Source organism: Notamacropus eugenii, chromosome 3, assembly GCF_028372415.1.
Source record: "Notamacropus eugenii isolate mMacEug1 chromosome 3, mMacEug1.pri_v2, whole genome shotgun sequence".
Lineage (NCBI taxonomy): Eukaryota > Metazoa > Chordata > Mammalia > Diprotodontia > Macropodidae > Notamacropus > Notamacropus eugenii.
In genome coordinates this window covers 211,413,941-211,425,619 of record NC_092874.1, presented here as the reverse complement: position 1 = coordinate 211,425,619, position 11,679 = coordinate 211,413,941, and the positions used below count along the sequence as shown (strand labels likewise).

General features: G+C 38.6%; 1 protein-coding gene across 2 annotated transcripts in view; it reads right to left on the bottom strand.

Moving 5' to 3' along the window:
* Nucleotides 1-3,948: 3,948 nt before the first annotated feature.
* Nucleotides 3,949-11,679, bottom strand: part of DBX2 (developing brain homeobox 2) — a 50,219-nt gene continuing 42,488 nt past the window's right edge. For both annotated transcript variants that reach the window (XM_072654266.1, XM_072654265.1), the window contains 2 exons: nucleotides 7,379-7,566; nucleotides 3,949-4,534 (listed from right to left, as the gene is read on the bottom strand). In XM_072654266.1, the coding sequence (XP_072510367.1) occupies nucleotides 4,208-4,534; nucleotides 7,379-7,566 (515 nt within the window). In that variant the 3' untranslated portion in view covers nucleotides 3,949-4,207. The remainder of the gene's footprint in view (nucleotides 4,535-7,378; nucleotides 7,567-11,679) is intronic.

Genomic DNA, 11,679 nt, shown 5'->3' with positions numbered 1-11,679 from the left:
AACCTCTGTACTCTTCTTCCATTCTTATCTTGACCCTTTAGTAAACCAATTCCACTCTACATTATCTTCTGATCTTAATTCTTGGACCTATAATTTTATAGCCTTATTAAGCCCAACCCTCAGATTATCAACATCTTTACTGTTGATCCTTCTGAATTCATGTATTGCTAAATGGAGCTAGAGAAAATCATGAAACCATGAGAAATCATTACAAATTAGGTTACATAATCTCAAATAGGCCTTAACTCCATCAAGGCAATCCTTTTACACCTCTGTAGCTGATTCACTATCTCACTTACCAAAGCTATTTCAAACCTTTTGTTTCTTCCTCCATCTTCCCATTACACACCCTCACCTCACTCTTTCATCAGAAGACCTTGACTCATACATCACAAATAAATAATGGACAAAAAAGACCAAACACTCAAAGGTCCTTCTTCTCCCTTTCTTCTCATTTTACATCACTCATGTGTCTTACCTCTTTTGCTCTCCTTCATCCTTTCCACCCTTCTCCTTATCAAAATATGCACCCTTGAACCCATTACATCCTACCTTCTCCAGCAGATTGGACCCTCTATCATACCTACTCTCAGTAATCTTCAGTCTCTATCTAATGGCTGCTTTCTATCTGCCTACAAAAAGTCATATATCTCCGTCATCCTTAAAAAAAGTCAGAATCAAGTGATCCTTCCATTCTTAATAATTTTCATCCTATATCTCTCCTTCTTGCCAAATTCCTTGAGAAAGCTCTCTCCCATGAGCATCTCATCTTCTGTATCTCTTACTTTCTATTAAACTCTTTAGTAATCTGGCTTTAGTAATCATTCAAGAGATACTTCTTTCCACAGTTACAAGTGATTTCTTCATTCACAAATCTAATGGCCTTTCTCATTCCTCATCTTTGACATCTTTGCAGTCTCTGACAATATCAGTCACCTTCTTCTCTTGGATGTTCTCTCTATTCTAAAGGTTTTATCATACTATTTTCTCCTGTTTCACTTCCAAACTTCATGAATGCTCCTCAGTCTCCATGGCTGGATCTTCCTTTGTACAGGTCAAGTCCACGAACTATGGGTTTCCCCCAAGAGTCTGTCCAGGGCTTTCTTCTCCTCTCCCTCAATAACTTGACTTGGTGAACTCATTATATCCCATGGGTTAAATTATTTTCTCTATACAGATCTAACCACTTTCCTTAGCTCTAGTCTTACATCACCAACTGTGTCTTAGACATTTGAAACTAGATGTCCTTTAGATATCTCAAATTCAATATGTTCAAAGGCACAATTCATTATTGTAGCAACCACCCAGGATCAGGTCTTCATCACCTCATATTTAGGCTATTACAATAGACTTATAATTGGTCTTCCTGCCACAAGCATTTCTCCACTGCTTACCATCCTGTCAAAGTGATCGTCTTAAAGCACAGGTTTGACCATATCACCCACACTCAATAAAATCTAGTAACTATTACCTCCAGTATCAAATATAAAACCATATTTAGCTTTAAAAGCCTTTACAATTTGCCTGGTTCCTATCTTTCCAACTTTCTTATACTTCAATACTCATAGTCAGCAATTTAGTGATTCTGGCCTTTTTGCTGTTTCTCACACAATAATATTCTATCTCTCAATTCCATGCCTTTCCATTTTATGCTTAGAATGCTCTCCCTTCTCACTCTTGTCTTCTGGCTTCCTTCAAAACTCAACTCAAATCCCACCTTCTGCAAGAGACCTCTTCTTTACTCCTCACTGCTGGAGTCTGCCCATTCCTTGTTCTTCCACTTTGAGATTATCTTCTATTTATACTATATTTTCTATGTATTTTGAAAAGATAAAAATTAATATTACCTCTGATTTCTATGGTATAGATTTTACAATGTAATTGATTTTTATGATGTATTGAGCTAAAACTAACTGTCTGAATTCACCTTGCTCAGAAATTCAATTTTTTCTCCAGGTTACTTTAAAGATATAGTTGAAAGCGTATATTATCACTCATGCAATTAGCCCTTGAGACATCTTTTTGTTGTCTGTAAACCCCAACCAACTTGACCTGGTGCCATCTCTCCAAAAGACCACACCTGTCCTTGTACAATTAGAGGAGGCTAGATACCCCCGAAGGATACAACAAACCCAGTGGTTCTGGTTTCCTAGCCAAGATTACATGAAGCAGATGAGTCCTATAAAATAATTAACATTCATTGTCAGAGAGGAACATAATTAGCCACACCTGAATGACACCCATTTTTCCTAGTATCAATTGTAATATTTCAAAACTACCCAGATCACCCCTTCCCCACCATTTCTTGCATACCGGTAAAAAAAAGATCCATGCTTCTTCATTGTAGTCATTGGTCTTACTGAGGTGGCCAGTTTGACCCTCTTTGTTAACAAGTTATATGCGTCATTGCTAATAAACTTACTATGTTTGGACTTTACTGCATTTACTCACCACAGTTTATAATTCTTTTCACATTGTCTCCTCATTTAGAGAAGACCCTCAGGGTTCCTGAATAATGAATATCAGGCCACTGGATCCAGGTGGCTCAGGAGAAGAAAGTGAGGTTGGTGACCAGCCCTCCCTCACTCAAATCAAAGTCAATTGCAAGTCATGTCATCATCTTGATGTCTTGGTCCTCTTTAAGAATGAAGGACAAACACAACCTGTGAGTGAGTAGCAGCTCTCCTCCTCCTCCTGCTCCTCTTCCTCCTCCTTCTCTTCCATTTCACCCCAAAAGCTGCCTTTTTTCCTCTGGGTTCACTGGCTACATTTCTTGCTCAAAGATTAAGCCTCAAACCCAAATCATTATGGAGCTCATAGACTGTACTATAAGACTGCACTCACCTAGCACAGAGTGGATTTAAATACTAAATAGCAATTATTTCTCTTTTACCCAGGAACTCTGAGGGTCTTCTCCTCCCAGTAGGTTTTTCTCTCTCTCTCTCTTTTTTTTTTTTTTTTTGATTAAAGGAGCCATCCCTTGAGCAACTACTTAAGGAAGCTTATTCATTGAATGGGTGTATCTCACTCAAAGTGAGAATGCTATAGGACCTTAGCCTGAAAGGGCCACGATCTTACATTGCATCCTGGGCCATCTCCAGTCATTCTGATGAATATAAGATCGCTGCATCTAGATGGTCCAGCAGGGGAAGTGAGGCTGGCCACCTTGCACAACCCTCCCTCACTCAAATCAAACAACAACAACAACAACTTTCTTTAGAATATGAGCTCCTTGAGCATAGGGGTTATGTTTTGGTCTCTATATCTTCAGAACTCAACACAATGCCTGGCCCATAATAATCACTTAATAAATGCTTCTTGACTGACAACCCCTCTGGGCTTCAATTTCCTAATCTGTAAAATGAAGTGGTTTGATTGGAAGACTGCTAAGGTCTGTTATAGCTCTTAATTCATGATCCTATTACCTATGTATGTTTATATGCACCTATTTATATATGCATCTATGTAAACATTTGGCTATGTAGAAAAATATATATGCATGTTAGCACATATAGACACAGTGTTATAAAGATAAATGTATCTGTATAAATATAGGTAAGGATGTACATATAGAACCTCAACTGAAGTCCTATGCCTACACCTCATTATAGTGTAGAGGTGACTCTAGGTTTCTGAGGTGAATAAGTATTAGCAAGTGCTACAAAATTGGAAACTCTTTGAATATGGACCTGGTGATTGAATGCATGTCTTTTGTCCTAACTATTTTAGGATCCATGGATCAACCTAGCTAATTTATGAGAAGCTCATCACCAGGTCAGCTACAACAACCACAAAACAAAATCAAATAAATTGCATATGAATTGTGATCTGCACTGGTAGAGGAAGTTTCCACATTAATTTAATTATGAGTATTGAAGTACATACGTACATACACACATAAATATGTGCACATGTGAGGCAGTGAAATAAAACAAAGACAAATTTCAGTTTCATTTTGCACTTATATTTCCTTGAAATTTCTACTACAAATTTAGCATAAGAACAGTAACAAAATGAGAGAAAAATGAATAATGGAAAATACTTCTTATAGTAGCAGTTTTCACATTTTTCCCCAGTGGTGTTAAGAGCTTAGACACTGGTGATACATAAACTAATTGGTTTTAGTGTTCCAGTATTGTTAACTTTTTAAAAAGTATCCATTTCAACTCTCTGCTTTTGCAATCAATGTATAGTTTTCAGTTATTTTTCATATGGCTTCAGTAATTCCCTTGTCTTTAGTGTCTGCTTCAGAGTACAAATGCAATGAATGATAGGAGTTTGCTTGTGGGAATGGCTGCAATGAATTTTCATTGTTCAGTCTTTCTGAAGGCTCTGGTGAATTTTCCCCCCATCTTGAACTTGAGTGCTGTTGAGATACTTTCCATATTCTGGAACAGGGGGATGTAAAGCCTAGAGTAGATCTTGAAATTTGATTCTCTCGAAAACTTTCTTCCTTGATATACTGATTGGAAAGTAGTTCTTTTTCTTTGCAGTTTCGCCATTTCATTCTTCTATTTTGAAACCAAATTTTCACCTATTTGTAAAAATAATTGAATAAGTAATTGGTCTTATCATTTTACTCAACTTTTTTAAATCCACTACCTGTGCCAAAGATGATTTGAAAAGAATAGCTGAACCTGACATTTTTTTTTTTTGCTAAACTTAGTGATGTTTCTTACATATTTTTCATAAAATATCAGACAATATTATATGTAATCAGTACCAAACAAAGATCTGGAAAACTTGTACACAGCACATATCCCTAGACATAGATAGATACATGTGGATAGGTAGATACATACATACATACACACATGCATGCATGTGGATACATATTACAGCCTAAAAGAAAGTCAGACACACTTAGAGACTACACTGTTTTAAACCATAAAGAGCATTTTTAATGGGAGTCAAAGATTCAGGAGGAATTAGGTAGGCAAAGTTGAAGGGAAAAGGAATAGTATAAATAAGTGCAATCACAGAACAAGAAAAGTCCATGATATATTCAAGAAATTTCAAGCAGCCCTGAATATTTACATGGTCATATGCATATAGTGACTGGAAAGTCATAGATATAACTGGAAGGTCACTGAGAATCAATCATAAAAATGATTTGAATCTCCCTCAGAAAGAGTACTTTTGACCTTTATGTGGTAGATTTTGGATTATATTAAAAATTTTTGTCATAGGTATGTTATGATGAAATTTATACTTTAGGAAGTTTAACCTGGTAGTGGTATGTAGAATAGACTGTGTGTATGGGAAGTGACTAGAAGTAGTGAGACTAGTTAAATGACTGTTCCAATAGATCATGCACCAAGTATTGAAGGCCTGAATTATGGGACAGTGAGAATGAAGAGAAAGGGAAGGATCCAAGAGATACTGGTGACAGAAATTAATAACTGATTGAATGTAAGAAGTGAGCCATTAGCAGAAATAATAAAGTAAAAAGGAGAAGAGTATGCTTTATGTGTAATAATAATAGCAGCTAATTTTTACATATCACTTTACATTTGCAAAGAGCTGACCATCTCAAGTATAAAATGATAAATTCAGTGGTAGATTTGTTGAATTTGAGGTGTTGCCTGGACATCCAGGTAGAGATAACTATCAATTGAAAATCGTCAAAAATGTGGATCTAGAACTTAGAGAGGAGGTCATAGGTACAAAAGTAGATTTGATTGTCAGACATTTAAAGTTGAAAGTTTGAAACCATGGGAATTCAAGGGACTGACAACAGAAATAGTGTAGAAAAAAGAGAAATCAAGAGCAGGACACTGGGGTAATACACTTTTAGTGGATTAGAGGAAGAGAATGAGGAGATAAAAAGTGAAGTATCACCTAACTCCTAGGAAAATAGAATTTCAAGACAAACAGTAAAACTAAAATCCATTTGAACACAGTTTAATCTAAAAACGAGACATAAGCTCTATACTTTTGTATAATCTGAAGAATATCATTATTTATTAGGGTAAAACCAAAGAGCCTTTTACCAAAAGTTGGCCAAATGCAACAGCAATCAAAGTATGATGTTTTGCTCTTCTTTTGGATTGAGTTTTAGTTAATCAAGTGGCTTTGACTGAGTTTTGACTTTGAATCAATCAAGAGTCTTTGATTAGAAACAATATAAATTGTAGAGAGAGTAGAAACAGAAGCAAAGCTGAGAGAGAGAAGTAATCGTAAGCAGGCTAGGAGAACTTGCATGTTAGAAGGCCCAACAGAAAGAATATTTGTACTCTGTTAATCTGTGTCAGTTCTTCAGACAGAAGCCCTGTCTGTTGATCTGTGTTAATTTCTCTGACAGAAGTGCCGTCTGTTGATCTGTATTGATTTCTCACACGGAAGTTGTGTCTGTTGATCTGTGTTAATTTCTCAGACAGAAGACCTGTCCATTGATCTGTGTTAGTTTCTCAGACAGAAGCCCTGTCTGCTGGTCTTTATGAACGAATTGAGATGATGACACTGATAATGCGTATAAATATAGCTATAGCCCTGTTAAGCTTTGTTTTTCTAGAAACAGAACCTGTGGATAGGAACCCCTGGAGCCTGCTGTTGGGCAGAAGCAGAAAGAGTTTTGAGTGGAACAGTCCCGATGAGCTGAGACAAGGAGCAGGAGTAGAGAGCTGCCTGTGTGTGAACCCAGGCAAGAGCTAGGAGTTGTTAGCCCACAGAGGAGGAATCATGGGGCTTGGAAATAAGCCTTGAGTCAAGATGAAAGAGAACTTCACTTAGACACTGTGTATAGATTAAGGATATTGTTCTTACAATCACCTAGGGGTGGATGGTGTGGTATTTTCTGCTACCTCTGACAGACACATGCTGCTAGAGAAGACTCTAGCTTGTGACCCCCTGACTTTGGGGATGTAATGATATATGCTATGGCATACTGAGAGTTATGAGATAAATATATGACATATGTTTTGCTTAAATATATTGTTTTACTTTATTGAATAATTTTTAGCTTATTGCTGAATAAATAGAGAGTCCATTACACTATATGACTGGACTCTGAAAATAATTCACAGCAGCACCAATCCTCAAGTGTGCTGTTGTGATTGACTTTGCAACACATCTACAAGATTGACTTTGCAACACATCTACAAACACACTAGTTTTCAAACACAAACAAAAATACATAATATGAATATTTTTGTATCTCCAGTATTTAGCACAATGTCTGGAACATAATAAGTGCTTAATAAATGTTTTTTGATTGTTTGGTTGATTGATTGAGCTCAAATTAATGGAGTTTCAATTGTGCTCATCATTTGATAAGCATTTATTCAATGCCTACAGATAAGATACTAGGCAAACAATGATAAAGCACAAGTCCAAGTGAAAAGATAAAAGTCTATGAACACTTTTTTATCATTAGTACCTGTGACTCCTTAAGTCCCAAATTGATGGAGAGTTTCTTTCTGTCTGTTTTGTTGATATACTTCTGCTTCTGAAACATTTTCTCCAGAGATTTTCTCTGGTCATCAGAAAACACAGCTCTTCTTAAAACTCCTCTTTGTGCTTTGGAATTGGAGTCTTGTGTCAGTAGAGGCAACATGGTATCCTCTCCTAGGGGAAACACAAGGTACAAGCTGAATTTAACAAATTTAATGAATTTAAGTATTTAGTTTATTTTAAGTATTACATGAGAGTTGGGGAAGAATATTAATTTGGACTCTTCAAGTTAAATACTAAGGACTGTATTAATTTGGAATTAGAACTCAAAGAGACCTTAAAGATCAACTAATTCAACTCTCTCATGTTAGGAAGCTTATTCAAGATTACTTACAGGGTACTAGTAGCAGATTTCGTATTTGAAACCAGATTTTTTGTTGTTGGGTTTTTTTTACTCCAAATTCAGGGTGCTTTCTAATATATTACTTTGCAATTGAAATGAATAGACTTAGAGTCTATGTATTACAGGAATTTGAAATGAGATTGAAGCAAGAAGAAGATTTGAAAGTTGGTGTACTCAATGAAAGATATACAATTCAAAGAGATGAGCAGAAAGCCTATAATATGAGATTTGGGATACGCTTTCAGTTAGGGTTTAAGAGCACATAAAGAGAAACTGTAATATTGTGGAAGTCCAAGAATTATAAGATGTCAACAACGTCCAATGCCAATCATGTGAACTGAAGAAAGGTCAATGGATTTGGCAAGCAAAAAGCCAATAAGAGGGCAGCTTCTGTAGGACAGTGATAAAATAAAACTGAGTATCCATAAAAATAGAGGTGAGAAGGCCATATAGAAGAAGAAACTAGAGGTGCTAAAGAGGATAAGCCTACAACCAGTCTGACCTTGTGCAAATGAGTTAAGCTCCCTAGGCCTTAATTTTCTGACTGTAAAATGAGAGGATTGAGCTAGATTTCTAAGATAGCTTCCTGCTTTAAATCTATGATTCTCCATCCTTTATCCTTTTATCCAGTATCAGAGGATAATTATTCTCTCCATCATCTCTGTAGTAATATTCTAGATTCCATTCCTTCCCACATCTTCCAGTACCTCACCCCTAAAATCCCGGATTAAAGATACCTAAGGAAATCCTTTCTATAAAGCAGGTTGTAAGGGGTCATCTGCTGAAAGTATGTATGGAGGAGTAGGAGTGAAAATAGAAAAATTATACTTTTGAAAAGAAAGGGTAGGGGGCGGAGCCAAGATGGCAGAGTAGAAAGACACACATACACATAGCTCCGAACCCACAACCCACAGAACGGCTAGAGGGGACCAACTCACGGTGAATTCTGCACCCAGAGGCCACGGAATATTGGAGCGAGGGAGATTTCTGTTCCGGAGAGACCTGCAAACCTCTCGCGGGGGGTCCTTCACGCTGCGGACTGGGTGCCGGGACTGGGAGCAGAGGGCAGCCCTGCAGTGGCTGCGACACCGTGAGGAAAAGACCTGAGCGGGCTACGGGGACGGGATCTCCAGTGGCCACGCGGGTCCCTCCACCCACAGACAGACCTGCAAACCTCTCCCAAAAGGTCCGTCGCGGTGCAGACGCGGAGCCCAGCCCAGACCTGCCGTGGCCGCAGCACCGAGAGGAACAGATCTGAGCAGGCTTCAGGGATGGGATCTCTAGCGGCCGCACAAGCCCCTCCACCCACAGGTGACGGGGGTCGGTGAGAGAGTCTCTTTGGTGGGTCAAGAGGAGAGTGGGGTGCCCCCATGGCTCGGGCCCCCCCGGCAGATAGAAGCTGAGAGGCGGCTGCAGACAGGGGCTCCCCAAGCGGGCGGGAGCCTGGATCCATTGTGGAAGGTCTGTACATAAACCCCCTGAGGGAACTGAGCCTGAGAGGCGGCCCTGCCCTGACCTGACCACCTGAACTTAATTCTCACACTGAATAGCAGCCCTGCCCCCGCCAAAAGCCCTAAGGCTGGAAGCAGCATTTGAATCTCAGTCCCCAAACACTGGCTGGGAGGACCAGGAGGCGAGGTGGGTGTGAGGAGAATATTCAGAGGTCAAGTCACTGGCTGGGGAGAATGCCCAGAAAAGGGAAAAGAAATAAAACTATTGAAGGCTACTTTCTTGGAGAACAGACATTTCCTCCCTTCCTTTCTGATGAGGAAGAACAATGCTTACCATCAGGCAAAGACACAGAAATCAAGGATTCTGTGTCCCAGCCCACCCAATGGGCTCAGGCCATGGAAGAGCTCAAAAAGAATTTTGAAAATCAAGTTAGAGAGGTGGAGGAAAAACTGGGAAGAGAAATGAGAGGGATGAAAGAGAAGCATGAAAAGCAGATCAGCTCCCTGCTAAAGGAGAACCAAAAAAATGTTGAAGAAATTAACACCTTGAAAACTAGCCTAACTCAATTGGCAAAAGAGGTTCAAAAAGCCAATGAGGAGAAGAATGCTTTCAAAAGCAGAGTTAGCCAAATGGAAAAGGAGATTCAAAAGCTCACTGAAGAAAATAGTTCTTTCAAAACTAGAATGGCACAGATGGACGCTAAGGACTTTGTGAGAAAGACAGATATCACAGAACATAGCGAGAAGATTGGAAAAATGGAAGATAAAGTGAAATATCTTATTGGAAAAACAACTGACCTGGAAAATAGATTCAGGAGAGACAATGTAAAAATTCTGGGACTACCTGAAAACCATGATCAAAAGAAGAGCCTAGACATCATCTTCCATGAAATTATCAAGGAAAACTTCCCTGAGATTCTAGAACCAGAGGGCAAAATAAATATTCAAGGAATCCACAGAACACCGCATGAAAGAGATCCAAAAAGAGAAACTCCTAGGAACATTGTGGCCAAATTCCAGAATTCCCAGGTGAAAGAGAAAATATTGCAAGCAGCTAGAAAGAAACAATTCAAGTATTGTGGAAATACAATCAGGATAACACAAGATCTAGCAGCTTCTACATTAAGGGATCGAAGGTCATGGAATAGGATATTCCAGAAGTCAAAGGAACTAGGACTAAAACCAAGAATCACCTACCCGGCAAAACTGAGTATAATACTTCAGGAGAAAAAATAGTCTTTCAATGAAATAGAGGATTTTCAAATTTTCTTCATGAAAAGACCAGAGCTGAAAAGAAAATTTGACTTTCAAACACAAGAATGAAGAGGACCATGAAAAGGTGAACAGCAAAGAGAAGTCATAAGGGACTTACTAAAGTTGAACTGTTTACATTCCTACATGGAAAGACAATATTTGTAACTCTTGAAACATTTCAGTATCTGGGTACTGGGTGGGAGTACACACACACACACATGCACACACGCACACATACATAGAGACAGAGTGCACAGAGTGAATTGAAGAGGATGGGATCATATCTTAAAAAAAAATGAAATCAAGCAGTGAGAGAGAAATATTGGGAGGAGAAAGGGAGAAATTGAATGGGGCAAATTATCTCTCATAAAAGAGGCAAGCAAAAGACTTATTAGTGGAGAGATAAAGATGGGAGGTGAGAGAAAAACATGAAGTCTACTCTCATCACATTCCACTAAAGGAAAGAATAAAATGCACAATCATTTTGATAGGAAAACCTATCTCACAATACAGGAGAGTGGGGGACAAGGGCACAAGCAGGGTGAAGGGGAGGATAGAGGGGAGGGCATGGGGAGGAGAATGCAATCCGAGGTCAACACTCATGGGGAGGGAAAGGATCATAAGAGAACAGAAGTAATGGGGGACAGGATAGGATGGAGGGAAATATAGTTAGTCCTATACAACACAACTAGTATGGAAATCATTTGCAAAACTACACAGATTTGGCCTATATTGAATTGCTTGTCTTCCAAAGGGAAGGGGTGGAGAGGGAGGGAGCTAAAGAAGTTGGAACTCAAGGTGTTAGGATCAACTATAATGTTCTTACCACTAGGAAATAAGAAATACAGATTAAGGGGTAAAGAAAGCTATCTGGCCCTACAGGACAAAAGAGAAGACGGAGACAAGGGCAGAGAGGGAGGATAGAAGAGAGAGCAGATTGGTCACAGGGGCAATTAGAATGCTTGGGTTTGGGGGGAGGAGGGGATAAAAGGGGAAAAAATTTGTAACCCAAAATTTTGTGAAAATAAATGTTAAAAGTTAAATAAAAAAAAATAAAAATAAAAATAAAAAAAAAGAAAGGAAAGGGTAAAAGAACCTGGAAAAGATGGTGGAGTAAAGTGAAATAGTACAGCCAAGCTCTCTCACACAACTCCAATAATAATGATGATAATGATAACA